Source organism: Neopelma chrysocephalum, unplaced genomic scaffold (genome assembly GCF_003984885.1).
Source record: "Neopelma chrysocephalum unplaced genomic scaffold, ASM398488v2 Primary Assembly neopelma1_94, whole genome shotgun sequence".
In the NCBI taxonomy this organism is placed as follows: Eukaryota; Metazoa; Chordata; class Aves; order Passeriformes; family Pipridae; genus Neopelma; species Neopelma chrysocephalum.
This window is the reverse complement of record NW_020897756.1, coordinates 5,055,608-5,074,650: the sequence shown is the minus strand read 5'-3', so window position 1 is coordinate 5,074,650 and position 19,043 is coordinate 5,055,608. Positions and strand designations below refer to the sequence as shown.

The 19,043-nt window shown below is 43.7% G+C and overlaps 1 protein-coding gene across 5 annotated transcripts in view; it reads right to left on the bottom strand.

The window, feature by feature from the left end:
• ITCH (itchy E3 ubiquitin protein ligase) overlaps nt 1–11,332 on the bottom strand; it is a 55,862-nt gene extending 44,530 nt beyond the window's left edge. The window contains exons 1-2 of one of the 5 annotated variants that reach the window (XM_027693847.1): nt 11,250–11,317; nt 1,559–1,649 (exon numbers count right to left, since the gene is read on the bottom strand). Coding sequence is in view for 3 of the 5 variants with exons in the window: in XM_027693844.1 (XP_027549645.1) it covers nt 1,559–1,649; nt 3,170–3,264 (186 nt within the window). In the remaining 2 variants the exon portion in view is untranslated. Of the gene's footprint in view, nt 1–1,558; nt 1,650–3,169; nt 3,432–11,249 lie in introns of those variants that run through there. The other 4 variants (XM_027693844.1, XM_027693845.1, XM_027693843.1 and 1 more) reach the window with 4 other exon arrangements.
• Nucleotides 11,333–19,043: the final 7,711 nt, after the last annotated feature.

Sequence of the window (19,043 nt, the reverse complement as noted above, 5' to 3'; positions counted from 1 at the left end):
CTGCTTTGTCCCTTCTTCTGCACAAAATCGAGGATAGAAAATTGTTTCCACAAAACTACTAGAAAGACATGACCACAGCAGTTAAAACTAAGGGAAAAATCACAGTCTCTTTAGTCCAATAGATCAAGATTACATTTAAAGCATATATCTATTTAACTTGAATGATGAATGCTGTAGGTAAAAAAAAAGTCTGTCAAAGCACTAAGTATTTGTGTCATCAACCAGGATAACAGACTGTGTTTCTGAGGCCTATGTGATGAGCTGGACCACAGAACTACCTGTTTTCATGTGGGAGGAAGTGCAGTAACTGAGTACTGTATGTAAGCATAAATATTTCTTTTAACAAGGAGGATAAATTTCCAGCAGTATTCAGCATCCATAGAGGTGCTGAACAACTGAAAACAAACTTGCTTTTCATTCTATGCTCTAGAGAAAATCAGTCATCAAAATTAATATTTCTAATGAATCTCTGAAGTCATGTTTGGGCTCAGTGGAGCCCACACTGTGCCACAGTAAAGCAAAAAGGTCCCTCAACTCCTGTGAGTGCCTTTCCACACTCCTGGTATTGCAGTTTAACTTGTCCAGGTCATAAATGGAGAATGGGACCAAGCTCACTCTCAGCAAATATGCTGATGGAACAAAAATTCCATGAAGTTCTGCACCTGGGGAGGAATAAACCCACACATCAGTATCATAGAATCATAGAATAGGTTGGGTTGGAAAAGACCTCCAAGATCATCAAGTCCAACCCCTGATCCAACTCCAATTACTATATCATGGCACTAAGGGCCACATCCAATCTCTTTTTAAAAACCTCCAGGGATGGTGAATCCACCACCTCTCTGGGCAGGCCATTCCAATGCCTGATAACCCTCTCTGTAAAGAAGTTCTTCCTAAAGGCTGGGGAAAGCTGGACAGAAAAACAACTCTGCAGAAAACACTGGTGCTGTTGAACACCAACCAGCAATGCTTCCTCACAGCAAAAAAAAGGGTCACCAGCAGCCTGGGCTGCATTAGGAAAAGCATCGCTGGCAGGACAACAAAGGTCATCCTTCCTTTCAACTCTAATTCTGGGCTCCCCACATCAAGAGTGGCACTGATGTACTGTGTGACACCAGCCAGGGGACACAGAGATGACAAAGGGATTGCAACACCACATATGGGCACCGGCTGAGAGAGCCAGGATTGTAAACCTGGAAAAGAGAAATGCTCAGGAGGATCTTATCAGTGTGTGTAAATACCCGAAGGGTTAAAAAGCTGACTGTCCCCAGCAGTGCTCAGGGATGGGACAATAGACAGTGGGCACAAATTAAAACACAGGAAATTCAATGTAAAAACAGGGGATGGAGTTATTTATTTTACTGTCAGGTGACTGAACAGTGGAGAAATTGCCAAGAGAGGTTAAGTTGCCATCCTCAGACATTCCAAACCCGACTGAACACGTTACTGACCACTCTGGTCTGGCCTTGCTTTAAGCACATGGGTTTGGACCAGACCATGTCCAGAAGTCTCCTCTAACCTCAAGTATTCTGTGATTCTTTGAGTCCCCTAAAACTACCTCAATAATTCCAGTTGTTCCTGTCCTGTTCTTCCTGCTTGTTCTCTTTATGTCTGTCTCGCTGCAGATTCCTCCTCCTCTAAAGAGACACCTAGCAAGAGAGTTAGAGAGATTATTCTTTTTTTTCAAACTGAGGTTCTCCTTCAGTGCCCAGTTATTGACACAGTTTATGTTTTACTAGTTTGAACAGTACAGACTGCGTAAGTCAGCACTGCACCTTCTTCAGGTTCAGCAATCTTCATCTTCAGTGTCCCTCTAATTTCTACAGCTTTTCCCAAGTCCTACACTAAAATTCAATGCACAAGCCTACACTAGGTATTTTTTCCCAGTTTTAAAAACTACTTCCATTTCCCTCATTGCTGCTCTCTATTATAAAGAACAAAGAAACACAGCTTGAGTCAATCTTCTATACTGTGTCCAGGACTGTACAGACCCAAGTGTTACCTGCTCCAACTACTGACAATCAGGTAACATGAGACTGAAGAACATGCAGAAATCAAGGCCAGGTCCCAACAGAAAAATGCTACTGGACACTCCACATGCACACTGCTTTCCTGGCTGATTTTCATTTTCTTTTGCCCTGATAAGAAACCTCATAAAACATTTACATATCACTGCCTTGGAACCTGGGGTATCCTGTCATTATTTACACAACATCAGAGATGGGGAAGTCATTGAATATCATGGTTAATAGTCTGTTTATTTGAAAAGACATCTTAACTTGTTGATACTTTTACATATTTCCTTCATTTTAACTCATATGGTAAAAACTCACCCAAGCAAATCTGTTATAACATTTATCCATATGTTGCTCTGCATCTCTCCCATGATTCTTTAAACCTACTGCCCCAATCTCTGCAGTACTTTCAATCAAACTAATTACTCTATTTTACGTTAAATATATCCCATGTGTGACAAATTTAGGCTGGAGTGTCACTTAAAGGATGTTGATTCTCTAACAGTTTCTAAAAGCTTCTCCTAGGTGTCTATATAAATGAATCCAAACTTCAGTGGGAAAGAATGGCAGTGGAGTTTCACTTCTGATACTAAAACCAAACAAAAATGATGCTGCCAAAAATCCCAGGGATGTATATACAGGTAACTTAATTTTGGAGGCATAATACAGCTGCATTCCAAGTGGATAATTTCCCATCAATGTTACCACATCAACCTTATGATTTTCACATATCCACTAACTTTCCCTCGTTTCCAGTTCCCACATTTCCCTCCCCTTTCCCACTAGTACAGACATACCCACACAGCACCACAGTTCAGATTATGCTTTATGATATTTTCCAATTAAAAGGCGGAAATCGTTAACCTTTGTGAGCAAATTTCAGAAACTGCAGAACTTAATTTGATGCTCATGGGAAGAGAGATAAAAGACTGATATCAGTAGATATGTTGGAGAATCACTTGAGCTTTAACTAATTTGGTTGGTTATTTTGTGACTTGGCATCAGAAGGAAAACAATGGTTTTTGTATTACAGCTATTTTTAAAGGCATTTCAAAGGCGTTATTTTCAAAGTGTCAATAAGAAACAATTTCTCTGCTATAAAATCGCTCAGTAAAACAAAATACAAGGCCACCACCTTCTGTTTCACCACCCACCTTGCAGCTTTGGAACAAGCCTCTTCAGCAGCAGTTACACATTCAGCTATTAACAGAGGACACCATCCACACAGGATTTCATCATCTCTGGCCATTAGTTTTCCTCCTTGTTAACAGCTCAGTTCCTGCTTCCACATATTTCCCCATTCCTTTCTCAGAGCTACATTTCATTATCAATGGTTTGCACACACACTTAAACAAACCTGCAGAAAGGCTTTAACTCTGGGGAATGAAAAAACCCAGGAAGTTTCACCATTAAATTACAGCATTACCTGGGGTCATTACAACTTCACCTGCCCTTACAGTTGTTTTAAATAATGTTTTTACAAGCAGCCTTTGGTAAGATCTGTTGCCTACTAAAAGACTGGAAACCCTGATCCCATCACCTGGAAGCCTCAAATGCAGCAGATACAATTTCCACAAGCGTAATTCTGGTGTCTGCATGAACCTAAACATGATCCTTCAGGATGTGCTGTGCAGGACTGTCCAGAACACAGTGCACCTGGTTTTATGTGTCCAGTGGCACTGATGAACGTTCAAGGAGTACAAGGTACCTCCCTCTGTGGGTGTAGCAATGAAGAGAGCCTCAAACACACCTCCACTGCTCCCAAGAGCACAGATAAAAATGCCCACGGAGCTTTCAGGAGAAACACACTGCCTACAAAAACTTGCTGAACAGATTGTCACCGTAGGTACCTGAGCAATAAATGAAATCAAAACAAAGTGCACAGCTCTGCAATCCAACCTGGGAGGCTCATCAAAGAAGTGATGAATCATTCCCTGCTACCAGGGACAACTGTAACGTGCTGATGATCCAAAATCTCTCGAAAAAGAAAGCTCTTGGTCACCTGCTGCTTGTACCTGCTTTAGCAAAGTCGATGGTGTGAGGCAGTTCCTGCTGATTAACTCTGACACAGCTGTAAGAGCAAGCACTGAAATTCTCACAGGTAACTTGTGACCAAGGTATAACTACACATATATTGCCCCATGAGAAAAATAAGCTGCTTCTCTGAATATACTTAAGCATCACAATGAAATAAAGTAGAACTGGAAATCTAGTATTTGCAAAAAAATAAAGTAATATTCCTGTGTGTGAAAATCAATGTCAGCCAAAAATAAAGGTTGAATCTTTCCAACCTAAATTATTTATTACTACAGCAAAAGATGTAATGGAAATTAGAATTTCCAGGGGGAAAAAAGTATAGAGACTATTTAAGTCAACCCCGAGGTATCTGAAATGCTGCTACAGGTCACTGTCTTTTCCAAAACTGCAAACTGCTGCAAGCAAAATCTTGAGTTCCAGAGGAATCATCTTCATGTTTTCTCATTGCAATGGAAGCCCATTACTTGCTTCCCAGGAATCTTTTGCAAGTGACCAGATGGTCAGGAGTGGACAACACAACCATCCCAACCCTGCACAATCTGACTGCCTGCTATGTTCCAGCTCATGCCTCTCTGAAAAAATAAAAGAGAAACAACAGGGAAAAGGTGGCTCGGAACTGTACCACTATTTCAATATTCTCAACATTTCCCCTAATCTTGGTTTTTGTGGGGCTGCCCTAAAATTCCTTTGCCCTTTACCAGCAGATAAAGTAGATTTTGGAAATCCTGGGTTACCCAATGTTTCCAACTATAGTAATAAATGAAATCCTTGAATGACACTCTTTTACACCTTCTGTATGAAGAACTGACAGTTGCACATTAAAAAAAAAAGAACAGGACCATCTGCTAACAACAAACATGAATTACACCCTTCAGTTCCAAGGGGCTCTCCATACTGCCAACTGGAAGCCCACAGGACTGTGAAGAAGTTTAGAACTGGCTCCTAAACTAAAACTAAACCAAAAAAGTGAGCCAGAGGCAACTGCACAAGTGTCAGCAGTGCAGCTGCTGAGCCCTCAGGGGAGTGCAGCCCAGGAGATCCCCTCCAGCAGCTCCACAGTGCCACAGGGATGGCCCACCTTGCCCTTCATGGGGTCTCACAGTCCTTCCCTGTCTTTGTGCCAGTTCCAGTGCTAAACTGACAGTCACTGAGCTGCCTAAATCCAGTAAATCTTCAGGAAAAAAGCCTGGAGAACTGCAAACCAATTTTTTTTTAACATAAAATAGGCATATTTTGCATGTCCTGGCAAAGCACACTATGCCAGGGGAGTAATTCAGTGTGAACACCCCACATGGTACAGCCCCCCTTCACGACTTCCCTGTCCATGCACCACGAGGCAAACCAAAAAGGGACCCTGGAATAAAGGTACAGGTCCCACAGGGTTATAATGCTGTGCAGTGACCTTCTTAAACAGCAAAATATCCTTGAGTCTAAACCAGGTGAGGAGTACTGACAATTGTTCTTCTAAATTTTGTTCAGACACCTTATCTAGTTTGTGATACATTAGAACCTTACTGTGTTTGATTAGAAGTCATGAAGGCAGAAGTGCAAAATACAAAGTAGAAAGTTTACTATTTTAAAAAACGGGAAGTGAAATTGCAGAAAGCAAAGGAATCCCAGCTGTGACATAGGCTTTCTCTCAGAATAGATCCCATCCCTATCATTACTGTCCCTCCTCTCTCACCTCCCATATCACCCCCCTTAACTGGGAATTTCACTGTGCTGGTGTTTCCTCCACTCAAAGGTGGAGTTCACTGGGCAGCTTCCCAGCTTCAAAGTGAACAGGCATTAGTCTGACAGCATTTTCACCTCTAATATTCCCCTCAGAACAGTATTATTTTGTTCACATCCCAGATGAAAGCAAGACTTTGCTTAAATGTTATTTTTTGCTTTAATAACTCAAACCCCACTAAGAGTACTTACTACCATAAGTCTTGTAATTCTGAGAGTGGAAAGGAAAGGAACAAACTCATGATATGCCACACCTCACAGGGCTATATTTAAAACCTTTAAACCACGGAGAATATAAAATAAATAAACCACCAGCAATGTCAACAGGTCTCCACACAGAGCAAATCCACCTGGCCAAACTAGATTTCAGAACAGGGGTTAAATACCCTGATCCAATGGGTGCACAGAAGAACAATGAGAACACTGCTGCCTTGCCATAGCTTATTCATTGACCTGAACTAGATCTGGTTCAGGCAAATGTTTAATAAATGCAGCATTGCTCTAGAAATTGGTCATTTTAATACACAGCAAAGGCCATGCTTGCAAAAGGCAAAAAGGATTCTGTTATCTCTAGTGACAAACTCAATTTGACATGCACAAAAGGGAACATGCCAATTACCTGCAGAAGTACTGCCCATGGATTCTAACTTTTCCTCTGTGTCCTTAGGTGATGAACACTTAAATGGAATTAGAAATGTTACACATGGCCAGTATTCACCTGAAAAGGCAGGTGACAGTTATTTAGTCTGGAGAGATAGGTTTAGTTTGGAAACTTTTTTAACATAGAGTGAGGTGGTCAGAGTGCTTTCCTAAACCTTCAGCACTTCCCTCCTCTTTCCTGTAAGCATCACACACATTATTCCCCTTCAAACAGCTGGAATAAGAAGCTGCTTTCAAGACTTCATTATTGATGACAACACACGCACTGGGTCAATCACAGACATTTAAGAACCAAAGCAGCTTTGTGATCTTTGAACTGGTATCTTTAATGTCCCTTCCAACCCAAACCATTCTGGGATCCTGATACAAAAAGCAAGTCAGTGTCACTCTGATACTTTTTCATTTTCTAAGCTCATGTATTTTCTTTTCTCTCAGTTTATAAACCTTCACACGCAGGGTTGCCCAGGAGGTCAGGAATAGAGAGAGGAAAGGCTGTTCAGGTAAAAGCTGGTGAAAATATGTAACACTTTCCCAGAGGATGGCAAGCCTGGTTAAAGATTAGGCCAAACACATTATCACCTTATGAACATGTTGATATATTGGCCACCACATTTTTTATCTAGTCCCTGAAATTAAATACTCCCAGCAGTAGGAAACAAACACACACATAAACACGCAAGGTATACACACTTGTAGAGGCAAGGCCTACCAAGAAAAATTAATCCAAATGATCCAATAATCAGTGAATTCAGGCTCTGACAAGCCAAAGCAAATAAACTTTAAAGATGAGGAATCCTTATACAGAAAAAACTCACTCCATCAAAAGAGCAGCAGCTCTTGGCACTGGAAGAGCAAAAAAATCAAGGTGTCAGAAAAGAACAAATGGAGTATTCAGAACAACAGGTCTTAATCCATTCAAGTGTTTATGGAACCAGCAGGAAAGAAATAACATTTGTATATCTGAGCACTCTAAGAGTTAAGCAAGAGCAATGATTATTAATACATAATTAAAAGACAGCTAGCACTGGGGACTGGAACAGGCACGAAGGATGGATACTGACCAAAAGCATGTTAAAAATTAACACAAATCCACTCTTCTCAGTCCATCTCTTCAGCTTGCTCAGCAACAAGCCTTCCTTTGCTTTTCCCATCGTACAGGACAAGCAAAGTTAACTAGGGCAGTAAGTTATCAATGACTTGCCCAGGCAAAAGTTCCACCCCAATCACGTGAAACTCAGAGAATCAAAGAGCCTGTTTTGTTTTTCAGTAAATGAACATGTTCCCAGTCACAAAAATTATATTCTTGATGGATATTTCCCTGTAAATAGCTATCCACTTGACAAATTAATGAGTAAATCAGAACCAGATTACAGGCCTGTCTTACCAGGTCGTTTTCTATTTCAAGACCACTTTAAACTCTACCTGATCTTCCTTTTCCTTAGTAATAAACTTCAAAAAGATTACCAGGTATCCAGCTAACTTAGTATGTCTGAAGGGTACCCTTGACAAGAAGTTAGGTCTATAAAGAACAGAAAAGAGAGCACATGAAGACTTTATAGAGGCTCATATTGACACATTCCTCTTGAATCTCCAGCTCCCACATCACCACCTACCAAACTCAGAACCCAAGATCTGCACGTTTCAAGTAAAGGAAAGTCACCCAACTTTCACTTCTGGATTAGAAACAAGGTTCCACTCAATAAAACTTTAACAATCCCCCAGAAGAGAATGGGTCTTTTCTTGCTCAGCACTTGAGTCTGGGCTCCAGGTTCAGAATCAATGATGCAGATGCAAACATGGCAGTAGTTCTGTGCCTCTCCCAGCAGCAGAGTTGAGAATAGCTCAGGCAGGTGGGTGGAAGGCAGGAATTATCAGTTCCTAAATGGAAGGACTGTAATGAAACTTTAAAAAAAAAAAAAAAGAACAGCAACATACTGCCAAGTATGAAAAAATTATTTGAATTACCGGTGCAACAAGGTCTGGTCTCGTGTTTCCTCAGAGTGGGGAACAAACCTGCTCTGCTTTGGTGTAGTAAAAGGAGAAATTCCAGGCATAACTCGAGAGCTGCTCATATGAAACAGGGCCTTGGCTTCCTTAAAATGCTTTTTCCCAGTTTGTTGCAATACTTAAAATTTCTATTAAGTGTAATTTGCAATTCTTATGAAGAAAAAGATCAGTCGTTCAGCTCCAGCAACTCTGCACTACAGTAAAACCCGAACACCAGTCACCTACAGAAAATGCCCAAATCTCTCTTGCTTTATTCCTCAGAGGAGAGGGATGAAGAACAACTGCCTTTTTATCTCCAAAACATGCACAGAGAATTAGCTCAGGTAACAGTCCAACCAAGCCCAAGAAGGACTGCCTAAAACCTTTAAAAATACTCAATTTACGAGACAGTAAAAAGCAAATAACTAGAAAAACAGAATCCTCCCAAGCTAAACTATAATCATGGCTTGTCTACTTCCTCTTCTGAGGCGAGCACACACTTCAAAGGGCTCCTGCAGCTGGGCAAAGTGCAGTTACAGTGAGGAGCTGAGGCCAGCCCTGCTCTGGGTTCTGCACACGGGTGTGAGGGCACAGAGCAGTTCCCACAATTACATGTAAGTACAGCACAGTGACAAAATCCGGAACATGACATGAGCATAACTGGACACCCCAGCAAAAGGGCTTACAAATAAAACCCACCAGTAACAGCACTCCCAGAAGCTTCACCATTACCATGTGCATGGGTTGTTTCTTCTCTCTGACCGTGCAGATTCCTCTCCTTGCTTTTAAGTAGAAATCAAATTGGTTTTGCTACATGAAAAGTACTTCAGTATGGTTGAATACATTTACCATTTTGTTTAAACAGCTTAAACTCAAAAAAGATGTTGAGGCTATCACTGACTGATAATGCTGTTGAAAAACAATATCTATTGCATATACTGTAAAATAGGAGAACATGAAACCTATTTTTTCAAGCAGCCTAAGGCATGCTCTCCTAGAAACAATGATTAATTCAAACCCTACAAGAGAATCATGCTACTTTACTACCTGTCTTCCTATGAGCTTATTTATTCTGTAGTTAACTTCTCCAAACCATTTGAAATGTAGAAACAAAGAAACGTGATAACTTCATGTTTCAGGTCTGTTCCACCATAGAAGAAACAGAACTTCAGGAAGGGAGAGTAAATCGAGGGAAGAAAAAGAGGTGATGCTCCTTAACTAATAAATTCATATAAATAATCTTCTCTCAATCTCTCTTAAGCCCCAAAATAACTTTAATCTGTAAGAAGCTTTCAAAGTTAGCTCTCAGAAGTCTCAGTTATTTTCCACTGCAACATCATCTTTCACATGTACTGTATGAGCTCTTGTTTTAAAGACAAAAAAACCCAGTTTGGATCAGAATGCTATGTATTATTCCAATGATCACTTGGAGGTGAAAGCATTCAGTGTAATGATTAAATGTTCCCTAAATCATAACTCAGAATGCACACTAGAGCCAGCTCAGATTTAAACAGCTGTAGTGAATAGCAATCTAACTGTAGTTAAATTAGAACTGTTTTGGACCTCCGCTTCAAGAAGACAGAAAAGAATTTATTTTATTTCAAACAAGATTTTTTTAAGCATTAAAATCCTTAGAACCAAAGACAGCTTGCAGGTCATGTTTTGTTCTTAAATGCCTGCACCTTTTCTCAGGTAAATACAAGCAATAGCTGGATGTACTGTCTCTCCACACAGAATGTCTTTTTACAAACAGCAGCCCAGATCTCTCTCCTTTTCTCTTTGAAAAGGTTGAGTGGCAGGGTAGCAGAGACCAAACAATGACAAACTTACTAAAATAAGCAGTAATATATTGGGAAAGGATAGCCTAAAACGTCCTGGTTTCTGAGCTCTTCAACTCAAAGCCAAAGAAGTTGTGCTGGGGATGTCTCCTGAAGCGTCAAGGGTAAAGGATAGCACACAACACACCCCTCAAATGCTACACCTGCCTCTCTCTGCACCACACACAGATCGGGAGTTCCTCTGCCTGTTTAACACCACAAATGACAGATATTAAAACAGGCCGAATTCTTGGATATCTGAGCAAATTGGACAAACGCATCCTCAGACATCATCGTCTGCTTTATCTGTACGCTACCGGCACACAAGGTCACAGACAGCCTGGTCGGGAGCGGGAGGGTTAACAGCCACAACTTGTCCCTGTTTCCAAAACACAGCGGTGGCACCAGCGTTGCCGTTCTGCCGTGTTTACAAGAGGGAACACGGCTCGGGACAAACCTCTGGCTGCAGCCGGGCTTTACTGCCGGGAAACATTCCTGCAAGGCACGGCTATGCCCGGCCGGCACAAAGGCACCAAGCCCCCGGGAGAGAGCCCCGGGACAGGGGGGACACACAGGCGGGGGAAGGCGACTGTGCCGGCAGGGCTGCGGAGGGCACAGCCCTGTGGGCAGCCAGTCCCCGGCAGGCCGAAGGTTTAGGGGCAGCTCCCGGCGACACGGGCGGGACAGGCCGGCGGGTCCGGCCGGGCAGGGACGCGGCACCGCCGGGGACGGGACCGGAGGTGCCGCCGGCACCAAGCGGGGAGGGCGCGGCGGGGCCGGGCAGTGCGGGGGTCCCGGGACCCGCGGGGAGGGCCCGCTGCTGCCCCCGCTGCTGCCCCGGGCGGCGGGACCGCCCTCAGCGAGCCCCTCCCGAGGCGAGCGGCCCCTCCGCGCTCGGGCCCGCCTTCAGCGTCCCCGCGCTCCCCGTGTGCCCCCTCGCCGCCCGCAGGGGCCCACGTCCCCCCTCCCCGACCCCCCGTGCCCCCCGGCCCGCTCCGCTCACCGGCGCGGCCGCGGCTCCGCCGTCCCTCGCTCCAAGATGGCAGCGCGGCCCGCCCGGCCTCCCACAGGCACTTGGCAAAGTCGGCCGCCACCTGCGCAGGCGCGGAGTTCCCCCCGCCGGCCCGCAGGGACTACAGCTCCCGGCGTGCCCCGCGACGGGGCTGCGCATGCTCGGGGCGGGCCGGGAGGGGCCGGGATGTCCCCGGTATCCATTGGTATCCAGTGTGTGTCCTCGGCCTCCATGGCCTGTGCAGACGGGCGGGGAGAGATGGGGGGGGCAGCTTGGAGAAGAGAAAGCTCCAGGGAGACCTTAGGGCCCCTTCCAGTCCCTGAAGGCTCTCCAAGAGAGCTGGAGAGGGACAAGGGCTGGAGGGACAGGACAAGGGGCAATGGCTTCCCACTGCCAGAGGGCAGGGTTAGATGGGATTTTGGGAAGGAATTCTTGGTTATGAGGATGGTGAGACCCTGGCACAGGTTGCCCAGAGGAACTGTGACTGCCCCATCCCTGGAAGTGTCCAAGGCCAGGTTGGACGGGGCTTGGAGCAACCTGGGCTGGTGGAAGGTGTCCCTGCCCATGGCAGGGGGTGGAATTGGATGAGCTTTAAGGTCCCTTCCAGCCCAAACCACTCTGTGATTTGTGACTCTATATACACACACAGAGTATATATACATATACATATATGTGTATATGCACACACACATGACAGTAAAAATCATTGCTCATCAAAGCACCGCTGTGGGCTGGGCTGGCACAGGAACACCTTGAGGAGCCCACGGCCATCCCTGGCACCAGGTACTGCAGTGACAGTCATGACTGGAATTCTCCCAGTGCACAAAGGGTAACAGGAGTTTCTGACTGCTCAGCAGCTGGAGCATCCCTGGTGGCAGTGAGGGCTTTGGGACCCACAGTGAAGGTTTTGCTGTTTAATGTATCCACTTCAGATACTTCAGCTATTGATACCATTAAGCTTTTACGTAACACCTTTCTTGTTTTCAGTGTATTTTTTCTTGATCCAAATGCATTTTTGCTTAAGTGAATGCATAGAAATTAAAATACATCTTCTCTTTTGACAGTGAGGAATGAGAGAGTTCAGTTTCCATGTGCTGAAACCAGATAAAAGACTCCTTAATTTTCGGAGAGTGGGAGAATATGCTCGATAATTCTTCAGGAAAAATTACATTCTTTGCAAGAGCAAAGTTTAGCATTTTCTTACAACTGGTAGGGATGTGAAAATCCATCATGCCTTCCACACATAAACTCCAATAAGATCTCACAGCTACAATTAAGTGTTTCTGCTGATTCAGGAAAACAGCTCCAGTTGTTTCCCCCAACAGACCAACAGGTCTCGATGCCAATCAACCATTTGTGGTTACAACTGACCAAGGCACGTGTGCACATCACTTCAAGCACTTGAATTTCAGTAGAGAACAACAGGTGCTGCTCAGCCAGAGCCTGGGAGTATGAAAAAGTCAGGTGTGGGACTTTGTCACAGAGGTGCAAGTCCCTGGGAAGCAAGTTTGGAGCCAAGGTTACAGCCCTATATGAGAACAAACAACTTGAAGAGCTGAAATAAGTTCTTGAGGTGTTTTTTTCTTTTCTTTTTTTTTTTTTTCTCTAGGGCTTTTCTATGCACCTTTAGGTCTTTATGTTCCTTTAGAAATATTTGACCACATACGGTTCCAGTAGTTAATGGTCTATTCAAATTAATGATGATAAAAATTAACGGAGATTTCTGCCTCATGCATCACCTAAACAAACAGCTGTCTCTTGTCCAGTGTTGTGATACCAATTCCTGTCCTGGACAATGAGGCTCTGACTGCAGCTGGAGTTCCACATATGCACAGCTGGGCTTCCTTTCTGCTGGATTTGTTGTCTCCCAGCAGAGGTGAATAACACTCAGTGTCTCTTTTCAAGGACACCACATCAGTTGGCCTCTCTGTAATCATTTTCCCCCTCCTTTTTCCAACCAGCACTTCAGAAAAGTGATTGCTGTTCAACCCCGGCAGCCCTAATCTCTTTGTTTTTCAGCTTCTGATGCCTCCAGTCAAGTTCCACTGGCGCCATCTGCTCTCCAAAATTCATGAGGAAAAACAATGTGTTCCAGGTGCACAGACTACTGATCAGTTTGTGTTTGCCAGGACAAGAGGAACGTGGAACAATCCTCACATTCACACTGTTTCAGAGATCATTTTCCCTGGTAAAAATCACGGCCTGTCAGTGAACTGGAACAACAAATAAATAATTAACATAGAATACATTACAAACAAAGACGAATATAATTGAGTGGCAGAAGAGCTATGTGTCCAAAATTTTGCTTTGGGGGAAGGAGGAGAATGCTTGATTATTTTCTTTCTTCCCTGTACTTTTTATAACTGCAAGATACCCAGGCAGGATGGAATTTTCTTGCTATCCCCTGTCATAACTTTCTTTTGATTAGTAAGAACCCCAAGAAATTGCTGCCATTTGCCACAATTGTTTAGGATAATCTTGTACAAAGACTTTTTAAGAAAACTGTGAATGCTTTATAGGCTTTCAGATTTGCCAGGTTTGATATGATGAATCTATGCTTCTGGGAGTTAATTTTTTAAAGAAAATATGTTATAATTTTCATAATATTTTACCTGTCTTTCTCAGTCCAATCCAGACTGGTCAGGGGGACAGAGATTGTTTCTCGTGGCAAAATATGTGTAGCATTTATTCTCACTTGGGCTGTGGTAAATAATAATAATATTCAAATCCCTAATGAAATCTTATCCAGTTGTTGCAGCCAGAATTGGCACATCAGTGAGTGCTGTTGGGACCTGACTGGGAAACCACTGAGGATAAGGGTCTGTGTGGCAGAGTTGTATAAATCATTTCCATGTTTGAATCTTTCATGTGGTTATAAAAAAACCCCTGCAAGATCGTTAAAATATTGTGATTCTGATAGATTTTTTGAGCAGATGTCTTCAAATGGAGATTGCTCTCTGATACTTCAAAGCTCTGGGCTCCCTCACCTACAGGGCTGAGACAAGAGAAGCACTGAACATACTTATTATTCTACTGTTCCCAGAGCATGGGATCCTCTCTCCTGAATTAGGCCCTGCCTTCATTCTGTAATAAACACAAGCCCTAATTCGTGTCAGCAAAGGAAAGAAATGGGAAACAAATGGGTTAATGTAACCTCAGGAGAGAAGAAAAACAAATGGATTGTAAAACTTAATTGCACCCCCATAAAGACATAAAACAGACCATCACCTTCCCTGTCCTCCCAGCCAGGAATTATGTCCAAACCAGGTCGGGTCAGTAACATGCTGGCACCTTTTGTCAGAGAACATATGAATTTATAACTTGTCTAGAGATAACAAATTAGTCTTAGCTGTAAAAATAAACATATGTTGAATACCTGGAATAGTGATGTAAAATGTATATGTATGTGATGTAATGAATATGTATGGGATGTTTGAAATAAATATCAGGCACACAAACTGTATCAGAGTGGCAAGTCTAGGAGCAAGACCCCACTGCCACCCAGAGCTGCTTGCTTCTACTATATAATAAATTCTAATTTGAAAAATTATGTTACTCCGAGACTCTGTTTCTCACAATTCTCTCCCTTTTTCCACTCTCAGCCAACCCCACTGACCTCACACATGACAAAGCTCTTCTTTCCAACATTACACGATTTCCTAAAGGTTGCCCAGCAAGTTGCTGTCAGAATTGGAAACAGAACTGCATTTCTTTCTCCTTGACAAGTGTTTGATGTTTTCTATTTTATTTAATTTAGTGAAGCACACAAAAATCCTGTCAGCATCACACAAATACAAAACAATTCAGGTAGGAAGGAACCCATGGAGGCCTCTAGGTCTTGAATCAGAACCAGCTTAGATAAGGTTGCTCAGCTGAGAGACAAATACCTTCAAGGATGGAGATCCCACATGCCCTGGTCAAGTGTTTGATGACCCATATATTGATTTTTTCCCGCATGTGTCTGTTTGGAATTTCACCACTTGTATTTGCCTTTGCTTGGTTTCCTGAGAGGTTTCTCCACCTTCACGTTGGACCTCAGTCCCTGTCACTGTATAACTTGACAACACAAAGCTGGTCCTGGTACTGAGGAGACCACAGTGACCATCCCTCCACGGAGGCAGTTTGGGGAGTGTGGATGTTTACCTGCTTTGGGATAGACACACCCCGAGCAAGGATCACACAATGACTGTGCGACACTCATCAGGTGTCATCAGCACCCATTAGCTCCTAAGCGATCTTCAGTCTTTAACAGTGGCTTAATGCTTCTGTCTGACTTAAGGCTGTGTAAAGTTGGTGATTTAGAAACGCAGCAGTATTTTGTTTTCACATCACTTCTCTTTACTGGGTGTCAAAGCACTTTATAAATACTATATAGTCTTATTCTTATAAAGGAGTCTTCTGGAGTGTTTTGTTAGCTGAGTAATTATTGCAGGAAGTGCTTTATATTTTATAGTCAGACTTCTTGTCCTGAAATTGTCATCTCTGAAAGGAGAAATTTTGTCACGCTGCCTTGTTATGAGTCTGAATTCATTACTCCACTCATGAAGATAACAGTGTAGTGTCAGAGTGCATCTCTTTCTAATTGACTTTAAATCAGAATTGATTAATTTAACTTGGGATTTAGAAAAATATCAGTAGGAAAAGATAAATTACTTCCTGTTATCTGCAGAAGGAATTAACAAACCCTTCAGGTTGGTGAGAAGCTATTATTATTTCCAAGTAATCTAATTAAAGGGTATAACAAAGACATGTGGCTATTTAATTAAGTATTTGATTACTCAATTGCTCTGCAGTGCATAATCAGAGAAGTGGGAGGGAGTGATTAGGTGTCTTGGGAACGGAAATGACACAACCAAGATATGCAGATATTTTAAAGGAAGGAGAAGCTACTGAGAAAATTGTTCCTCTCTTCCCCACGCAAAAGGCTGAAGATTATTTTTCGCTGGGAATAAAAAATATGATACCAGAAATGTGCTGGGGAGTTTTCAGCAGAAGACACGACATGCTGGTGCTGGGAGAGGTGAAACAACCGTGCAGTTCTTAACTGATGGCTCTGTCCAGCTCTTGCCTCCACAGAGACCTTGGTGAGGCAGAGTGCCACAGGCACCACTTGGATCCCAGTTACAGCTTTACCCTCTGGATGGTGCACCAAGGGCTCACAAAGGATGGGAACACATGCTCAGTGTCAGTTGGATGCCTGCTTTTGCCAGGCTCTTGGAGAAGAGGTTTTGACAGGGAGAGGTTAGCAGAGACAGCTCTTGTTTAGACCCAGGTTTGTTCCCGTCCCATCCTGATCACCTCCCTCATTTAAACAAATTGTGAATTACCTCCATCCAGAGGCTGACTCACCTCCTGAGTGGTTTGCCTCCTTGCAAATTGCTCTGGTATAAATCAGCTGGTGTTTCAGAGCAGAACACGTGCTGATAAAAAGCTGTGTGGTGTCAAAACTCATACAAAGGGAGGAGGAATGATTTAAGTGCCTGAGCTTGATCCAAAGCCAAATAAAACTGGTTTCCATTAATAATTCTTTAAAAGCCATTATCAGCTTCAGGGGTCTGTACCTTCTTTACCTTATGTAGCACCTTGTACTAGGATACCTCGATGTCCTCCACTGCAAAGAAAACTCCACCCAAGCTATCAATCCTGTCGAGTGAGAGATCAAGTTTCACTAAGTTGGTCCCTTGGAGCTGCAGCTTCACACTTGTGAACTCTGAACCAAGCCTCTGGTCTTGGACTAACAGTCCAGGCTTTGAACATCCCTGGCTGAGTAGTGATCTTGCTCATTCACTTGATTTCTTTCATCCAGCCTTCCTTATGCTCTGTGTGCACTGAATTGCAACCTTAGGGTGAGTAAGAGCAAGGTGCTGGAAGGTGGCTGTACCAGTCCCATCACATGCCATTAACATACCAGGTGCAGTGCTCATGATTTCCCAGAACGGATTAAGGGAGAATTGACTTGGTTAAACTCGCTCTGCGAGGCCCAGGGCTTGGTCCTCAGCTCATGTTATGCACATGTTTGCTACAACTGGAGAGGGAGGAGAAGATGATCCACTTGACTTACCACCAACCCCAAGCCTCGGGCTCTCATGGACTGAACAAGCCTCTTGTGTAACAGGCTGGCCTCAGGGTTCCTACAAGGAACAAAACTTGGTGTTACTCCTCCTGTTGAGGGTACAAGGGAAATAAGAGGCAAGAGGTAATAAAATTAGTCCAATTTTCCCTTCACAGTAGTTCATTTGTTATCTTCTGGCTCTCGCTTCTGTTCCTGCCTGCACTGGGTGTGCATGATCACAAGTAAATGATTTCTAGTGTGCTTGCAACAGAAATACAGTCTCCTTTTAACCCTTGGACTAACTGCCCTCCTCCCAAAAGGCACCAGCTCGATCATACCAACCTCTTATTTGAATGTTGCTCATCCTCATTCCCAGGGAAGCCAAAGGAAGGCTTCCTCTGCCCTCTGCCGGGCAGTTCACCGTGGGAAGGGATGGCATCAACAGCATCAGGACCTGGCAGAGTGCAGGAGACTTTTTGGAGGGCAGGGGAGGAGAAAGTCACCTGCATAAATCTGGAATGTGTTGGATTTAATATCACTGGGGCAAATGGTCTAATCATCAGAATGCAAGTGCTTCCTACAGTAATATAAACGTCGCTGTGGACTGAGACACTGAACTGGATCCCCAGTGGTGTCATTCTGCGCAAGGAGATAGTGGAAATCACGTTGGGAAGGACTTTGTGCAAACACGAGGCAGTATGTGCAATCATTAAGGCTGCAAAAGCCCTCTAAGACCATTGAGCCAAACCATTTACCCAGCACTGCCAGCACAAAACTGTGCATGTCTCAGAGTTGATGCTGAAGGCAGGCAGTTCACTTGTGGCATGAGCTGGACCACGTTTCTGAGTCCTCTGGGTGTATGTTTGCTGCCTGTAACAGCCCTCAATCCAAGCCAATTCAAGGCACGAACAACAGGGGCTCTATCCCACACGGGACCCCTGCTAAGCTGAGTTCCACGAGCATGGAAAAGGGATCCTGCAACCTTCGTCTGCTGGGCTGGGGCCCTCACAAGGTGAGGCTACAGAGCAAAACACTTCACTTAGAAGACACCAGTGATGCACCACCAGCGTCTTCATTAGGCACCTTGTGACATTTCCCATGGTATGATCTAACTGGATCATCAATGCTGGATGTGTCCCTCTGCACTGAATGGCCTGTGCTGGCTGGCACAGCATCACACACCTCCTCTTTCATCTGCATCCTTCACCGTGGGGATTCTTCTTCACTCCTACCCAAGCAGGGTAAAACAACATTGGTTTCCTAACCAGGGTCTCCTGAAGGCCACCACCACAATATCACTGTGCTTCACGGGCAGAACTGAATTTATATGTGCAATATGTGTTTGTAAGTTTGTGGGAAAATGAAATCATTGCAGTTTACAGGCAAGGGCTACCTGAGGTACAGAATGCAACAGTGAATGATTTCTTTCTCTGTGAGTACCACTTTAAGACGTGCACGGGCTGCTTTGTCAGAGTATTGGGCATAGTGCTGGATTTTCTAAGGTCAGTGATGCACCTGTGTGAATATCTCAGCTGTGTTACACAGAGGCTTAGGCTGATGTTTTCTCCTGGTCTTGACATCTGCAGCACTTCACAGCCATGCCAGCAAGCCCAGTCTTTTTTGAAATACAGTTCTGAAGAAATGTCATATTCTTATTTTTAAAAGAGTGGGTTTCTTTCCCCTGAGTTTCAGCTTTTCAGTGCCAGTGAGATACATAAATTTACAACCCAGAA